The sequence below is a fragment of the Muscardinus avellanarius genome (genome assembly GCF_963383645.1).
Source record: "Muscardinus avellanarius genome assembly, chromosome: 12".
Classification (NCBI taxonomy): domain Eukaryota; kingdom Metazoa; phylum Chordata; class Mammalia; order Rodentia; family Gliridae; genus Muscardinus; species Muscardinus avellanarius.
In genome coordinates, this window is record NC_137798.1 from 41,220,504 (window position 1) to 41,239,043 (window position 18,540).

Below are 18,540 nucleotides of genomic sequence, written 5' to 3' on the forward strand. Positions count from 1 at the left end.
GATACAGCTAAATCAATTAAATGACCAGACATTAACATTTCCCTTAAATGTATGTTATTTAAATACCACTCAGGCAAGTGTAACACTTTGAAGACTATGGTTAGAAACATAATTTTAAAGGTTTCCATAGTTTAGTATCAATAATAATAAGAAAGACATGTGATATGTTATTACTATCCTTATCCATGTTTCTGGATGGCTGATAATATACTTAACTATTTGTCAATCATTTTACAATCTCTAGTATAAGAATAAACAAATGACACATGGTAAAAATCTTTCTCTTAAATCATATTTGTCTGAAATCAGACAAGAACACAATAAATCTATGAGAAAAGGAAATATGTAATTCTCCAATGTATCTTCAATTCTTCACAAATTATAGCAGAATAACTATGTGGAAGTGATACAGTACCAACTAATATCACTGATGTGATTTTAACATGGAACAACAGAGTATTGTAGCACCATGCATAACTGCAGAATGGTTCCCAAATATAAACAGTGGCAACTCATAACCATAACTGCCCTTTTGTTTTTTATATCAAGTTCATCCTGAAATTATTTTCCTTTTTTACAGTTTTGGTCTTAAAAATATAATGTGTTTTGTAAAATGGCAGTGCTTTTTGTTTTTTTTTAATGTCCTTAGTATGGCAAAATAAAGTAGTCTCAACTTGAAGTAATTCCTTGAAACATCTTTTGGAATTTCACTGAAAAGTGAAACCAAAATATTTAGGAACCACTTACTAAGTAACATTGGAGAGGTAAGTAATGACTATATAATCTGTAAGTCAATTTCAAACAGACAATACAAAACATACTACTCAAGTAGTAAAAGATACTTGCTGTCAAATTTTCGGCCATCATATTGGAAAGCACTGAAAGAATCCGAATGACTATCTGAGCTGATAAGATCACTGCTGCCTGCACTAGCAGGAGAAGTCCATTCCGAAGGTACGCCTGGGTCATCAATAGGGCGCATCTGGTTCTGTTTGTTTAGAATATCAGGGAGGTCTTTGGGAATTTCAAGGCTGCCTGGACTACTTCCTCTTCTTGTCATAGTCTAAAAAGTCAAGAAATATTTTACCATAAAAAGTATTTTTATTCTCATTAAGCAGCTGAAGCCTTCAATTCCCAAAACATCATGGTAAGTGCTTAGATGTAGGGCCTGCAATGAGTGTGTGTGTGTGTGTGTGTGTGTGTGTGTGTGTGTGTGTGTGTAGGGAGAGATGTACTCACCAAACAATCTATGTGAGCATGTGGATCTAGTTTTCAACTATTGTTGTTTCTGAAATAAGAGACTCAAATATCATGGTAGATGACCTGAACCTTTTAAGCCTCAGTATGATCCATGGAATAAATATAAGTTAAACAATACAAAGAGCAAAGTATTTAAATGGAAAAAAATAAGCAAAAAGAGACAATGGGAGAGAATAAAAAATAATGGCAAAGATGTCATAATATAATGATTCCAAAATGATTTTTAACCACTGTAAAAGAACTAAACTTAAAAAAAAGAAAAAGAAACCTAGACAGACCCTATTTCCAAATAAGAAATAAAATCAGTCTGGGGATATAGCCTGGAGGTAGAATACCTCTGGGTTCAATTCCCTGTAAAACACACACACACACACACACACACACACACACACACACACACACACACACACTAAAAATCTTATTTCAAATAAGGGTTTACGCCAGGCGTGGTGGCACATGAGTGTCCAGCATGTGGGAGGTTGAGACAGGAGGATTATGGTTCAAGGATAGCCTCAGCTACTTAGTGTGGCCCTTTGCAACTCAGTGAGACCTTGTTTCAAAATAAAAAGTAAAAAATAGGGCTGGGGGTGTAGCTCAGAGGTAGAATGCCCCTGGGTTCCACCTCTCTGTACCACAAAGGGGGGGGGGGGAGGTTAAACTTAGGAGGAAGGCTATTTTGAATAAAAATTTCCACAAATACATTAAATAAATTTAAACAAATTTCCACAGATATGTACCTAAGTACAAATACACACACATTTTACGTCCCTAACTTTCCACTCTTAAGCCAAAATAAACAAATAAGTAAATAAATAAGTGTATAAAGAACTTACAGAGGCGTTACCACTTCGAAGCCGCTCTGCTATAAACTCATCCATGAGATCAGGAACATTAGCACTGCTGCTGCCAATATCACTACTAAGAGGAGGCAGTTTGGGGCTCATGTCCTCTTTATTGACTAAAAGTAAATAAATAACTATATATAGTGAGGATAAACTTAACTACATTTTCTAAACTTGAAGCAAACAAAACAACCCAAAACAACGTACCTATGCCATATCAATTATTTGCCAAACATGCATTTATGAATAATTTCCCTCCTTTTAGATTTAATCTTAAGAATTAGTAAATTGATATTTACTTTATTTAACTAAGCAAATGTTAGTCAATCTTCAGTGTAACCTTAAACAGCAAGAAAGCTTACAGATAAGCACTAGTTGAAGTCGGGTTAATATTGCCTATAAAGAAACTGGTATATTAATTTATCTTTCTTCCTGCCTGTGTGCTTCTATTTAGAACCTTAGTGATTTATAATTCTGTGTTTTCCCCCAGGAAATATATTCCTTCAATCTATGCAAATCTCAACAGGACACAAATGGACTTAAGTTTGGATTTTTATATTTAAGAAAATGCTGTGATTTTGATAGAATATTATTTCTATCCATTATAAAATCAAATTTTATTGTTAAAAATGAGATTTATTTTTATAAAGGCTTAAAAATAATTTTCATGACATGATTTATATTCATAAAACAATTTTAACTCAGAAAACTAACAGAAAATAAGATGTTATTCATGTCACTACTACTGCTGTTGAAAAGTTGATTTCTCCATAGTGAAAAGTAAATAAGCACCATTTATATTCCTAACAAGCTAAAAAATATTTCAGGTTAAGAAAATACACTGGTGAGAAATTCATTGTGAAATACCATTATCTTTATATTACTGGCCAGGCTTTGCTAAGCTGTCAAATACTGCCCTCAGGTGGCATTAATGGCTCAATGCGAGATGCATTATACAGCGTTGTTAATCATGCTAACAAAACCATGTTAAAACAAATAAAAACCAAAACCTACCTTACTGCTGAAAGTTAATTTTCTATATCTGTAGTTTTTTTTTTAACTTTGAATCAATATAAAAGTTACCATAATCTTTATTTCTTTCTATAATCTGTCCACAGAGGTTCCATATTAATTTATGATTAGCAATTTATGAAACCTTTGGAACATTTAATATCTCAGAAAAAAAAGTGATGATGTTTCAGGGAGATTGCTTGCATTCTATATAAATGAATGCAACTCTAAAGTCTACAGTTTGTAAATGGCTTAAATGAAGTGACTAGATTCACTTTTAGAAGAAATAATTTCCTTTTCAAGATAAGTATGATGTTGGTGCTTGTTATAAGACTTTGATTTCTATTACGTTAGATGTCAAAGTAATTTTCAACCAAGAAAAAATACAAAACCAAATAAATCAACAGCAAAAATAAACTCAATTCAATAGTGCTAGTGCCCTTTTAAAAATAAAATACAGCAGGGCAAGAGAAAAGTGTTAACTTCTCAGTAAACTTAATTTCAAGACTCATGTGGTACACAGTCAGAAAAAATATTTGATTTAGGTATCCTTTGAGAGATCGCTAAAATTTTTCCTGTATCTTCCTATTTCCTATCCTCTTGTTCAGCAGCAAAGAGGTTTAAATAATTGCCTTATAAGGGAAATTAGTAATTTAAATAAACATTTTATGCTGGGAAAAATACAGCTGGGGAAAGGCGCATGCATAACCAAACAGAGAGAAAGCAGTGACCATCCCAAAGCTTTTTGATTGCTTATAGCTTGCTTCAGTTGCATTAAGCCAAACTGGTGCTGTCTTTCTCCTTTTGCGCTCTGCACACTGTTAGTGCTCACCTGCAGCCTTCCTTCCAAAATAGCCCATTACATGACTGTACAGATCCCTCAGTGGAGCCTCTGGTGGCATTCTGTTCTGCCTCTGTGGGGAAACATTTGCCTTCGGCTTCGAAAGAGCATGTACAACAGTTTTATAAACGCCACCCAGGGAGCCCTGCTGTAGTCCTGCCTCATGACTTGAAGACCTGAGAGTACTACGATTACCTAACTGGTTACTGGCAATTTCTTCTTTTTGGAATATGGTGGTGGGAATCTCGGTGGATTCCTTCACTGTTTTTCCACTAAGTGATGCTGTGTTAATTGTATCTAGAGGCCTGTACACACCAGGCTTTACAAATTCCGGACCACTAGCTGAACTGGTATGGGTATTGCTGGTGCTGCTGCTGCTACTGCTACTAAAGCCACTGAGCTTCCGGAGTCTCGTCTTCCATGGAGCCTCTTTGTTTTCCAGAGGATTATAAAACTGAACAGATTCAGTAGATGGTCTAAAAGTAACATGAACACTATTTCGCTTCTTAGTAGCAATTTTCATGATTTTGGCCCTATGAGTTACTGTTTCAGACAAGCTCCTTTTAGTTGGAGAAAGCTTGCTAGTATTTGAAACATGAGGCATTCTGCGGTTAACAGGTGCTTTTAGTGTAGTTTTCTTGACATGCATAACATGTGGGACAGTGATTTTTTCATGAATTTGCACGCCCTTAAGTTTTTCAACTAATGCTACATCTACACAGGCATCTAATTCTGTAGCTGTTTGTCTATACAGATATTTCTTTTCTTTATCACAAGGGCCACCTGAACTAGGTTCTGATGACTGTTTATTAATGTCTGGTTGCTTAGATTTTTCAGAAGTTTGTGTTCTCATAAAACTATCTGAGTGGTTAGGTGCAATGTTACTCATGAAGACAGCTGAGTTTGGTTCTTTTGGAAACTGTATGTTTTCAGGAGTCCCAACAAATGATATGACATTTTCTGGTTTAATATCCTGATCTATGTATTCTAATTTATCTAAGGATGATCCTTCATCCCTAGTTACTGCAATAATCACTTCCTGAGAACCTGTATCTTTACCTATCTCATTTTTACTCTGATTTTCCTTAAAATATTCTTTCAGAGAAGAAAGAAGATCATCGTCTCCTTCAAGGTCAATGTACTGGATTTGTTCGAAAGCTGAATCTGCAAGTTCTACTGGACCTATTAAATGACAAAGATGGTCATATATGCTATCACCAACTTCCAGAGAAGACTCTCTACTATGAGAATCAGTGATGTGGCTTTCAGTGGATCTAGTTATTGAAGAAGCCTCTGTGGAACTCTGCAAGCTTGGTGCATGACGGGATGAACTGTCAATGACAGGAACTGCACCTTTGGCTCGTTCAACAGTGAATGGTTCCAAGATGTCAGAAGTACTGCTACTTCGAGGCAATGGCTGTTCCTCATTCAAGGCACCAAAAACTTCATTTCCAGTGTCTTCACTTTGTGAAAAATGTCTAACTCTAGTTGAGCGAGGAAGTATTTGGGCATCATCAATGTCTGTAAAAGAGAGAAATTATATAGAGAGAGTAGGAACTATATGAATATACAAAATAAATATTAATTTCAACCACAGCCTAGGCAGTTTTAAAATTCTTAGATTTTTTTGTAAGTTCAATAAAAGAAAATCAATTAAAAATACAAATCTGTTTTTTAAGAAAATGATGGGCACAAGCCAATATAGCACGTAGTGTCAATGAATTAGAAAACTATCAAAATACATTTTAAAATGTTAACATGCAAAGAAACAGTGAGGTGATGAATATTTGGAAGTGCAGTTAAAGATAGAGCTGTGCCAATAAATCAAGCAATTCAAGCTTGTTTTTTAATTTTTTCTACTTTTTTAAAAGCAGGAAAAAAATCCATAAAAATCACATAAAGCTGACCTAAATATCCCACTGCAGAATCTTAAAATTCCTCTGCTTCAATCCAAAATAGGCAAAAGGTAGCATCTTTTCTTCAAATCTTGCCTGATACTCATGTGTTATAAGTAGAAATCTCCACCTTTTCCTAAAATTCTCTCTGTCAGATATCTAAGGTGTTTTACTTTACTTTTCTATTAACCCCCAAACTCTAAAAACTATAGTTGTTTTTTTGTTTTTGTTTTGTGGTACAAGGGATGAAACCCAGGGGCATTCTACCTCTGAGCTACACCTCCAGTCCTATTATTTATTCTTTACTTTTGAAACATGGCCTAAGTTGCAGAGGGCCTCACTAAGTAGCTGAGGCTGTCCATGAACCACAATCCTCCTGTCTCAGCCTCCCGAATGCCAGGATTACAAGCTTGGTGCGCTACCACACCTGGTTTACAGTTTCTCTTTTTAAGTGTCACAGATTCTGGAGTCAAAATGGACATTTAGAGATGATCTAATTTAATTCACTTACAGATGAGAAAATGAAGGCCCAGAAAGGTTGAGTTACTTTCTCAAATTCATAAAGTATGCGCAGTAGTTTTGGTGTTTTTTGTCACTGAGTTATTTTAATGCATTAAGTGCCAAGTATATGGTAAATCTTCAAAAATATTTATGAAATTGAAAAATCAGAAGATGAAATATTATTTAGCTGTTTAGACACATACACATTTCAAAGAGTAATTTCAGAAGTTAAATATAATGTTTATGAATCCATCATGGTCTTTAAGTTACCCAGGAATAACAAAAAAGTTGTTTTCAGAAGCCAGCAAAATGCAAGTAAAGAATAAAGAGTAAAAAAGTCAGCTGTTGCTACTTATTATACTTATGATGCAAAAATAGGAAGTAACAGAACTATAACTAAACATCATAATGAAAAATTTAGATACAAAATAAAGCAGTGACTTGTCCAAGATGACAAGACATTTCCTGATAGTACTAGGTTTTGAACTCAGAATTACTTATTCTGGATTCTGAGACCAGTTCCTTCATTTATAAAGTAAGAATTGTCATTCAAAGTATTTTCAGGGGTCCTGCTACAGATGAAAGGATGCATTGGGGGGGGGCAGGTCTGGGGACAGAACCCAGGGGCATTTGACCTCCAAGCTACACCCCCTGGCCTATTTTTTATTCTTTATTTTGAAACAGTGTCTCACTAAGTTGTGGAGAGTCTCACTAAGTAGCTGAGGCAAACCGCATTTCTGTGGTCTCAGCCTCCTGAATGCTGGGATTACAAGCGTGAGCCACCACGCCCAGCTCTGGATGCGGCTTTTTGCTATTTCAATAATATCCTCTTTTGTATGAAGCCCTGAAGGATCTGCCTTTTTAATAAATTCAGATCAACAGAAGTTTGTATTATGTCAAGATTTTATAGTATATTCCTGAAGATACATGTGTAGGATTCCAAAATAAGTCAAATATAGTAATTCTACAACTTCAGCAGATATACATAATGTTGAAAAATTAAACTAAATTAAAAAATAAATGTGTTTTTGTATGAAGCCCCAAAGAATCTATCTTAAATTTGTCATTATGCTGAAGGAAATATTTTTTTTAAATGACTTTGGATGTTGGGTGTAGGAGCACATGCTTGTAATCCCAGTACTTGGGAGGCTGAGACAGGAGAAAATAGGTTTGCGGCCAGCCTCAGCTATATACTGAGGACCTCCACAACTTAGTGAGGCCCTGTTTCAAATTAAAGAAAAAAAAATTAGACTTGGGGTGTGGCTTGGAGGTAGAATGCCCCTTACAAACTTTTCAAAATAAAAAGTAAAACATTTCATTGCAAAATTCACATTTACGAATTTTTTCTCATTTTTACTGCAGCATATAACTAATGCATATATATTTGTATATCTTGAAAAATATATTGTGATTTGTTATACTTCTCTACCTTGAGGACAGATATTATATCCAACATATACTCCATACTTCTTTCCATAAAATAAAATGACTCAGCAAAAAATAAAAACTATGTAACTTTTCTATAATAATTCTTAAAATTTTATAGTTGACTCTGTGTGTGCGTGTGCATTTCTGTTGAAATTAAACCCAGGGGCACTTTACCTCTGAGCCATAACTCCAGTCCTATTTTCTTTTTATTTTGAAACAGGATCTCAATAGGTTGATGAGAATCTCACTACTTGCTGAGGCTGTCCTTGAAACTATGATCCTCCTATCTCAGCCTCCCAAGTATTAGGATCACAGGCATGTGCCACCACGCTCTGTGTTGGAGTTTTATCAAAGTTCAAGATAAGAAATCCACAACATTCAATCTAATGTTATAAGACTAACAATTACATAAATTTCAGAAAAAAGAATAGCAGCTTTAATTTTCAGTTCCTTTATTGATACTTCAATTTTTTTCCACTCAAAAGAAGCTGGGAAAGATTACTGTTTTGATTTTCAGATTTCTTCTCAAACGTAGTCCTCTCACCGTGCAACTAAAAAACTCAGCCATTATTTCAGCCTGTGTTTCCTTCCTAAATTTTGTGTGTGTGTGTGTGTGTGTGTGTGTGTGATTTTGTGTGTGTGTGTGTGTGTGTGTGTGTGTGTGTGTGTGGTACTGGGGTTCCTGGAAGCCCTTCTACCTCCGGATTACACTCCCAGACCTATTTTATACATTTTAACTTGGAAACGGGGTCTCTTAAGCCAACGCGGCTGGCTTCGAACCAGGGCGATTCTCCTGTCTCCGCCTCCCAAGTGTTGGGATTACAAGTGTGCACCAACACACCTGGCAAACTATATCTTTTAAAAGACTAGATGTTGAGCTGGGCTTGGTGGCGCATGCTTGTAATCCCAGCGCTTGGGAGGCTGAGACAGGAGGATCGACAGGAGGATCGCACAGGTTCAAAGCCAGCCTCAGCTGGTTTAAGAGACCCCGTTTCCAAATAAAATATAAAATAGGTCTGGGTGTGTAACCTGGAGGTAGAAGGCCCCTGGGTTCCGTTCCCAGTACCACCAAAAAATAAAAATAAAAATAAATAAATAAATGACCAGATGTTTAATTCAATGTAGGGAATTCAAAGCAGTATCTACATCATTTAAATTAAATGGAAAAAAAAAACTTTGAAGCAACAAACCAAGATCAAATAAATAATTTTAAACCACTAAAACTTAACCCCCAAAACTTTTTATTTTCTATTTCTACTCTCTTATCAGCCTAATATTGTTTTCATGACTTTTGAGTTCTGGAAATAGAAAAATGCTCAATACACTTTTATGATAAGAAAGTTAGTGTTTTATTAGCATGTTACCATTTTGTTTGTTTGCTTACTTATTTTGTGAAAGTGGGGCATTTTATCTCCAAGCTCTATCTACAGCCCCATTTTAATTCTTATTTTGAAACAGAGTCTCACTAACTTGCTGAGGCTTGCTTCAAATTTGTGATCCTTTTGTCTCAGCCTCCCAAGTACTTGGCATTAAGGCATAAACCACCATGCCCAGCTCCATTCTAAGTAAGCTTCAAATTTTTCTTTTAAAACATTAGTGTAAATTATTTTGGTAAAAAAGTAATCTAACTTGGAATTATCCTCTAACCAGCAGCTTAAATAAAAGATTTTATAAAATATCTTACTGCATATTAATGACAAAAAAATAATTTCTTGTTTACATAAAGCAAGGCATAGTTGTTTCATTAGACATGGAAAATTCTCCTGATTAGGCAGAATTTAGAAACAGGAGAATTAGAGAGAGAGAGGGGGGGGGGGCGCATCACCTTTTTTCTTTTGATTGTCGGAAAAAAGAAGAAGAATTTGTTCTATAGAGAGCTCAATTAAAGAAAGCACTGTTAATAAAATCAGCAATTAGCAGTCTAAATTTTATAGCCTAGAGTGGAGTCTAAGGGCAGCAAAACACAGCAAACAAATCACTAGGTTTTAAGATCTGGCTGAAAGAAAATGGGTCTCTAGGTTTAATTTCAGTGTGAGAAACCCACATTTTTTACTAGAATAAATAAGAAACAGTTGTAGAAGTGTACACAAAACAAACTGCCCATCATGGTGGGTTTTTTTGGGGGGGGCAGTAAAAGCAATTTTACTTAAGAATGACTGAGATGTCTAACTTCTTCCTAGTCTGGGTATCATGAAGATGAAGACTACTGGGCTTGGCTACTAGTTTTATAGAAGCAAAATCTCATGCATTAATTCTCAGTGGCTGATGGGAGAGAGGCTGAGAGTGTGCTTGTCCAGTTCTACTAATCCATATAACAGATGTATAGTAGAGCTATAGAAAGGATGTTAGGTGGTTGTGCAACCAATAATTTTATCAAAAATTGAGACAAGGGTTTAGGAAAGTGTTTTTCAACTGTTTTAGATGAGTCTTGTGTTTTAGAAATTGTATCACACGGCATAGTGACAATGCCCTCCAACTGGTCTCCAGAGCTTAAAAAAACCTCTTCATGGAGTCTTCATCATTTATTAAATTAACTTAGTCTATAGCTATATATAATGTTGTATCATAGAGCATCACACAACAATATAGGTAGAGTGGCATCTAAGTAAGAATAATGGAGAAAGAGCTAGCCAAAAAACAAAACAGAGGTGGGGAAGGATCCAAAGGAGTTTTCTTTTATACCCCCCCATTATTGAAGAGTATTTGGTAATGTTTTTCTGATTAATTCTACTTCTAGCCAAAGGCTAGAGTGATTGCATATGAGTGGTTTCACTCTTTTTTATTTGCTTGTTTGGTTACTGTAGTTACAGAAATCTCAAGTACAACCAGAATATATTTTTTATCACAAGTTCATTTAAACTTGCAGCAAAAAGGAGAGATAGAAAACCATGAAAAAAATAGTTTTCCTTTATGTAGTTCAATTGCCTTCTTAGTTTTCTATGATTTTTAAATTGTCATCAATGGTTTGTACATGTATTTTAAAGTATAATTTACTCAAATCTTGAAAGAAACATAAACAACTCACCAGCTGGACTGATTGAAGATACAAGACTTTGGTGAGTTTTGTTTTTAATTTATTACTATTTTTATAAACCCCTTCTCATATCACTCTTTTCTCTGACCCTCCTCTCCACCTAATTTCTAAAGAAACAAACTCCAGGCCTTTAATTGCTTCTAAGAACCATAGAGGCAATAATAATTCAACAATTCATATTTCTTCAATGTAAACTGGTATAACAAGAATCCTGTTCAATTTTCATGATATATATTAGTTAGTTCAGTGTTTTCCAAACTTGTCCTCTGAGGAACCTGAATGTGACAGCCCATCAATATGTGTGGTGCTACATCCCTAGAAATGTTCAAGAAATAATAGACGATAGTTTCTTTTTTCTTTTTTGGGTGGTACTGGGGGTGGAACCCAGGGGCTTCCTACATCTGGGCTATACTCCCAGACCCATTTTGTATTTTATTTGGAAACAGGGTCTCACTAAGTAACTGAGGCTGGCTTCAAACGTGCGTGATCCTCCTGTCTCAGCCTCCCAAGCGCGGGGATTAAGCATGCACCACCACACCCAGCTGATTGTTTCCTTCTTAAATATTCTGGAGGCCTTCAATTTGTTGACAATGACTCTAACCTTTTCCTCTAAGATATATTTACATCTAGTGTAGTAATTCTTAGTGACTGATGGGCATATTCCAATTTATTCTATATTGCTGCATCAGGTTGGAAAATGTTAACTGTATTTTTTAAGTTTTCAGGCAAAATGGATTTTCCTGCTATGATAAAATGATAAATTCCTTGCCTATTTTAATTCCTAAGACAATAATGTTTTTTTAATTCAAACTGATAATACTTTTATATGTATAAAAACCTGGCAGCAAGCCGGGCATGGTGGCGCACACTTGTAATCCCCACGCCTGGGAGGCAGAGACAGGAGGATCGCGCAGGTTCAAAGCCAGCTGTGCTGGCTTAAGAGACCTTGTTTCCAAATAAAAAAGTATATAAATAGGTCTGGGAATGTAACCCGGATGTAGAAGGGTTTCCAGGAACCCCAGTACCACCAAAAAAAGAAAAAAAAAAAAAAAAAACAGGCAGGAAAAGAATTTTAAGTCAATGTATTAGTATTGACATAGGAGGACTGTTATATTTTCTCATATGCTTTCCCATATAATCAACATTTTCTAAAATGAATATTGATAACTGAATGTTTGCTTTATTCTAGTGACTGTTTTCAATATTACTTAAATCTCCAAATTTATCACAGAAGGCATTTTTACCTCAAATGGGGAAATTAAAAAAAAATGAAAGTACCATTTAGAAAATTCCTTTTGAACCGGGTGTGGTGGCACAGGCTTATAATCCCAACATTTGGGAGGCTGAGACAGGAAGATCGCATTTCTCGGACAGCCTCAGCTACTTAGTGAGGCCCTTTTCAAAATAAAGAATATTAAAAAAAAAATAGAGCTGGGGAGGTGGCTCGGAGGTAGGATGTCCCCTGGTTCATCCCCAATACTGCCCCCCCCAAAAAAAAAACAGGAAAAGAAAATTCCTTTTGAACATTCTTCCTAAATGTTTATATCATAAAAGGTCATCTTTCTGAATGATATATTTACAGCAAAACAAGAATTCTGAAATTGGAACTTCTCATGTTTGTTAAGGTAGTACTTGAGCATTCTAAAGAAAACAACCTTATCTCTGTCTATGTCTGCTTTTACAAAATATTTTAGTACTTAAAATGATTATGTGTCAAAAATATTAAGTTGTAGAAAAGATATTTTGTAAAGCTCTAAAGATTCTAAGAAAAAAATTATTCTGACAGTTTTTTAAGATGGAAGAATACTTTTAATAGTTAAGTGGCTGAGGGCTTGGGGATTTGGCTCAGTGGCAGAGCGCTTGCCTAGCACGCGCAAAGCTCTGGGTTCGATCCTCAGCCCCATAAAAAAAAAAAATTGAAAAAAGTATAAAAAAATACAAAATAGTTAAGTGGCTGAAATTATTTTAATTTTTATGAATCAAAAATGGTTTGCCAAAGCCGGGAGTGGTGGTATTCTCTTGTAATCTCAGTACTTGGGAGGCTGAGACAGGAGGATCACAGTTCGTGGACAGCCTCAGGTACTATTAAGTGAGGCCCTTTGCAACTCAGTGAGACCCTGTTTCAAATTAAAGAATAAAAAACAGGGTTGGGGGTAGAGCTTGAGATAGAATGCCCCTAGGTTCCATTTCCAGTACTGCAAAAAAAAAAAAAAAAAAAACAAGGTTTGCATTAAATGCTATACATATATATGTATATACAATATACATATATATATACACATACATATATTGGGGGACTATATATGTAATATACATATATATACATATATATACACACATATACATATATTGGGGGCATGCACTGAGGAATGAGCATAGAGGCATTCTATCTCTGAGCTACACTGCCAGCTCTATTTTTTTTATTTTTATTTTTTCATTTTTGAAATAGAGCCCCACTAGGTTGCTAAGAGTCTTGCTAAGTTGCTGAGGCTGGCCTCAAACCTGTAACCCTCTTATCTCAGCCTCCCAAGTACCAAGTTTACAGTCATACACCATCACACTTGGCTTAAGGACTTGTATTTTTAAAACTCTTGGAGCAAAAAATATATCCAGGAAAACTTTACAATAAATTGGGAGTTTCTTTAAGCTCTATCTAGTTTGGTTATACAACTAAATTATATTTGATGCAAGCAACCAAAATCTATACTACTGACACAGGAAGGCACTGTGCTTGAAGAGAATACTGACGAAACAAAACATGATAGCCTAAAATATGCAGGTTGACAATTTTTTGGTATAAAATGTGTTCACTCATACATCATATATTTATTTAATATGCAACTTTGGATTGAGGTCAAATTTTCTTTTATTACTGTCATAAAAAATCAACTATCAATTTTATTATAAATTAATCTTATTTGTATTATGATTTCAAAATTATATCTGAATATCTCTCAAATACAAAAAATATATTCTGAAGTAACTGTTTCCTAGTCAATGTATTCTGTATTGGAAAACACAAAACATATAATAGCCAAGAACCTAATATCTTTTCTCAGTTTGAAAAGCAAATACTAAGTTTTTTCATTTGTAATATTTTCAAAGAATACCATGCAAAAGACATGTAGATATGTTTCTGCAGCTACAAATTCATACTTGTCCATGTTGATACTGCTGCTGATTTGGAAGAAGTCTCTGATCTTAATGAGATTTAATGTAGGAGTAGGTACTTTGCGTAAAATAGTATTATTAATAAAAATGCATCTTCCCTCATAGTCCCTTGAATCCATTAGAAAGTGAGGAAAATGGAAACAGACTTTAAGACAAAACAAAAAAGCCACTAGCAACCTCACCAAAAATGGCAATGTCAGGTAAATACTCCTAAGTGATAGGAAATTACTTATGAATGTGTACGTTTCTTTCAAGTAGCACATTTTGTTCACTACCTGTACTCAACACCAGTTTGCTTCTATTCCAAAGACATGACACTATATAATGTTATTTGTACAAAATATTTCTCAAAAGATTAAAGTAATATGGTGACAAATTAAAAAGTGATTGTGTGGAGGGGAAGAATAAGTGGTTACTAACAAAAGACACACTGGAGAATTCTGAGGGTTTTTAGGGTAATACAAACATTTCATATTTTGTTTGGGGTGATGAATAGGGTATGTGCAATTCCAAAAAATCAATAAATTTGATCCGAGAAATGTTTGAGCATTGTTGTTGGGTTTTTTTGGGGGTTTTTTTTGTTTGTTTTTTTTGTAGTAGGGATTGAACCCAGAGACTTCTACCTCCAAGCCACGCCGCAGTCCCTTTTTTTTTTTTTTTAATTTTGAAACAGGGTCTTGCTAAATTGCTGAGAGTACATTTGAATCTGCAATCCTCCTGTCTCAATCTCCCTACCCCTGAGATTACAGGCATGCCCCACCACACCCAGAGAAAAATATGCATTTTATCATACATTAATTCAATCTTAATTAAAGAATAGGCCACTCTTGTACTAGGGACCAAGCACCTAAGTCAGAATAGGAAAGCTAAACAGGTTTTGAAGCTCTTTGGAAATCAAAGGTTCACAGAACGGTTTAAAAATAAATTGGTTCTTAGAATTCTACATACCATTCTATCTAATATATTTATTTCAAAATGATATGTTTTTTCTTAAGATTATGTACTTTTCCCTTTGAATAACTGTCCTTAGTTTTATTACTATAGATGGTGGAGAACAAATTATTCAAGATTTACCACATTGTTAATCAAAACAGTGAGGAACTAATAGTCAAGGCTCTGATTATCTTCAAGTCATCTTTTGTGAGACATTACTAATTCTTTTAACCACCTGTGAAAAAAAATCAGACATAAAGCAAATTGGCCATTTATAACCAAAAATATGGACATTGGCACAGCACTAAACTTAGCACTTCCAGAATGAACCGCAAAGATAGCATTAGAGTTCAAATAACTCAAAATGTTGATTTCTCAATCATTTCCCAGGTTCCCATACCTCCCCCAAAGAAATTAACTTTGAAGAGTTTATTTGATTAAGCAAAATTTGAAAGCAGAGGATTAAAAAGTGAAAAGGATGGTGCAGAAATTAGCAGAGGTGGCACTACCTGAAAGCTCATCAGAAAGGGGAGTGAGAACAATATCAGGCAAGAAGGGTTTGGAAGTATGGATCAGAACAGGAGCACTTTTAGCACTGCGTATATAGGCCGATGGCAGAGCACATTCACCAATGGATCGGCTTCTCATGGCTTTAAAAAGGAAAAGAAAGAAGTGGGGAAGGAAAAAAGAAGAGTGACTATAATGAAAGGCTGTGTCACAGAAAAAGCAGCAACAGAGAAAACTAAAAGATACAAAGGAAGGAAATTTTAAATTAAAACATTTCAGCAGGGCAAATACTGGCAAGCTGTAAGAAAAGAAATCAGAAAACACATTTTTAATGTAAAATTTTTTGATGTAAAGCAGGAAAATGCTTATTATTATTAGCAATTATAATGGAGTAGCATTAAAAACAGCAGTCACTTTTTTTAAGCACAATGTTCTCAAAACCAACAATTGAGAAATTTGTTGAATGCAAACATTGAAAGTTACTCAACATTATTATTTCAAATAAATTTTTGATACCATAGTTGGGCATTTCTCTAGGCAATTCTGAGCCATTCTTTTCAATAAAGTTGAATTCTAAGAACAAACCATTGCTATTTTCATACTCTTCCACAAAGTTTGCATGTCATTCATAAATTTTTTTAGAAAATTTTACCTAAGTTATAATCAAGATGATTTACTCTCATGGTTAGCATTTGTTCCTGGTAGGAGAAGAATGCTTAATCAAATCAGTATCTCTTAGTCATAATAAAGTATAATACTGTAATTAAAATTTTTAATAGAAACACAGAAAACAACTTGCAATCAACATTAAGAATCAGGTTCTTGAGAAAAAGACAATTTTTGTTCATTCAAACCATAACATAAGAACTTTAAAGATTATGTTTTTAAGGATAAAGACTTTACTTATTTAAAACTGCATTTGTATTTAATAATTTCTCTTTTTTTTTCTCTTTTTTGTTACCTTAGGGATTAAACTCGCAGGCATTCTACCTCCAACCTATATGCCCAACCTATCCTATTTTTCATTTTGCAGCAGGGTCTCACTAAGTTATTGTGTACTGGCCATGAGACTACGATCCTCATATCTCAGACTCTCAAGCACTGGGATTACATGTGATCATTTCTTAAAAAGAATCACTAGTTCACAAAATTAAAGATGAATTCTAGTTCACTTAGAAATAAGCTAATAATCTGAAATTTTCAGAGAGTTTAACTTTTAGTGCAGGGATTACTGGTTAAATGAAGTTCTATTATAGTTATACATGAGAAGAGGACTTAAACAATACTGCATATCATCCAATGTAATAGTGAAAGGGGTAAAAGAAAAGAGTTTGAATGTTAATCTCAGTTCAAAACCTGGGAGTTCCTGATTACTGGAAACAGTTCACTAATGCCTAAATTCCTTAGCTCGTCATATAGACCTTTATGACTAGGATATAATTAACCGGCCACTGAGACGTCCTGTCTCTATCCTTCCAGGCTGATGCCACACAGAATCATATATTCTTCCCTAAAAATGTCATGCTTTTTCATAATAGTGTGTGTGGATAATGTCCTTGTTTTCCTTTTCTTCCTGACAAACTCCTGCATAGTTGAAATATCATCTGATTTAAGCAGCTCTTTTTGACCCTCTTGTATAATTCTTAACTTATTGGCCATAAGCAATAAGAACTCCTGCTTTTGCAAAGTTTACAATCTATTTTTGTGAATTGTGTATTTTTGTTAACCTCAACTTTTCAAACGCAAGACCTATATATCCCCTCCGTGAATCACTAGTACCTAGCACATAGGAGCTCAATACACTTTTAATTAATAGTGCTATTTCATTAAGAGTTTAGCATAATCATTAGAAAAATAAAAGCTTCAGATTGTGAATATAGGATTTTAAAGAGCTGTTTTTAGGTACATCTATGTATAGCAAGATGTGAAAGACTGGAATAATTAAGATAATGGCAACTATTTGCCTTCAGTTTATGGGTTGCCATATAATGTTTTAAAGATAAGTATACTTTGCCTGGTGTAGTGGTGCACACCTAATCCCAGACGTGGAAGCTGAGACAGGAGGACTACATGTTTGAGACCAGTCTCAGCAACATAGACTCTGAGCAATCTAGCGAGACCCTGTTCAAAACAAAATATAAAAAGGGAGAGAGTGTAGTTCTGAGGTAGAATGACACTGGGTTCACTCCTCAGTACCACACACACACACATAAAAAGGTAAGTATATTTAAACACATATACAAAATGTCAGGATCTGACCCTATTTGAGTTCTTGCTAGCTTCTTGTGAAAGTGACCAAAAACCTTATAATCCAATATGAAATAACATTGTTGACTTCAAGATAAACACTCATGAAAACTTGACTATATAACACCTAAGCAAAACAAGAGCTGCTTATAAAGAAGGTAAACTACCATCTACAGTTATAACATATAATTTAGAAATAATTTCCACATAAACCAAATGGAATCAAGTATTAGATTCTACAAGTAAACTACACATTTTTCTTTTTCCTTGGTGAATAACAATTCCTTCTGCTCCTTCATTCTCACTACCAACTTCAAGGACAGGGTTGGGCATTTCCCTTGGAACTTTTTCCATATTTGCAGTGGCATATGATTGTGTCATGATTCTGAATGAATTCTTTAAAAATGCGCCCTCTTTCTGTTACTACATGTATTTATGCATAACTGAAATTCCATCGAGTGTCACATAATAGTCCAAACTTTACATAATAGTCCAACCTTACAAACTGACCTGAGATCTTTTGTGATTAATCCAGACACTTACTACTATAGCTACTACCGTTTCTATCACTAAATATATTTGTAAGCCACTTGCATCAGTGATCTTAAAACTATGCTTTATATACACAGAAGGGTAGTATGGATATTATAATAGCAAAAAGTAAAATCAGATCTTCAAAATCATGAGCTTGCATATTTGGAAAGTATCCTACTTTTTGCATCAAGAAAGAAGAAAAGGGAAAGAAAGAGAAAGGAAGAGGAGGGGAGGGAGGGAGGAGAAAAGAAGGAAGGTGCTCCATATAAATTCACCTTGAACCACACATTAAAGCTGTAAGCCTCACTCCAAAATTTCCATAAAGCAAAAGAAATA

The 18,540-nt window shown here is 34.7% G+C and overlaps 1 protein-coding gene across 3 annotated transcripts in view; it reads right to left on the bottom strand.

The window, feature by feature from the left end:
- The window catches only part of RALGAPA1 (Ral GTPase activating protein catalytic subunit alpha 1), a gene marked incomplete at both ends in the record, with an annotated part of 259,063 nt that overhangs the window by 146,934 nt on the left and 93,589 nt on the right, over positions 1–18,540 (bottom strand). The window contains 4 exons of one of the 3 annotated variants that reach the window (XM_080708296.1): positions 847–1,063; positions 2,094–2,218; positions 5,308–5,475; positions 15,426–15,566. In XM_080708296.1, coding sequence (XP_080564422.1) covers positions 847–1,063; positions 2,094–2,218; positions 5,308–5,475; positions 15,426–15,566 — 651 coding nt within the window. Of the gene's footprint in view, positions 1–846; positions 1,064–2,093; positions 2,219–3,945; positions 5,476–15,425; positions 15,567–18,540 lie in introns of all 3 variants that reach the window. The other 2 variants (XM_080708297.1, XM_080708295.1) reach the window with 2 other exon arrangements.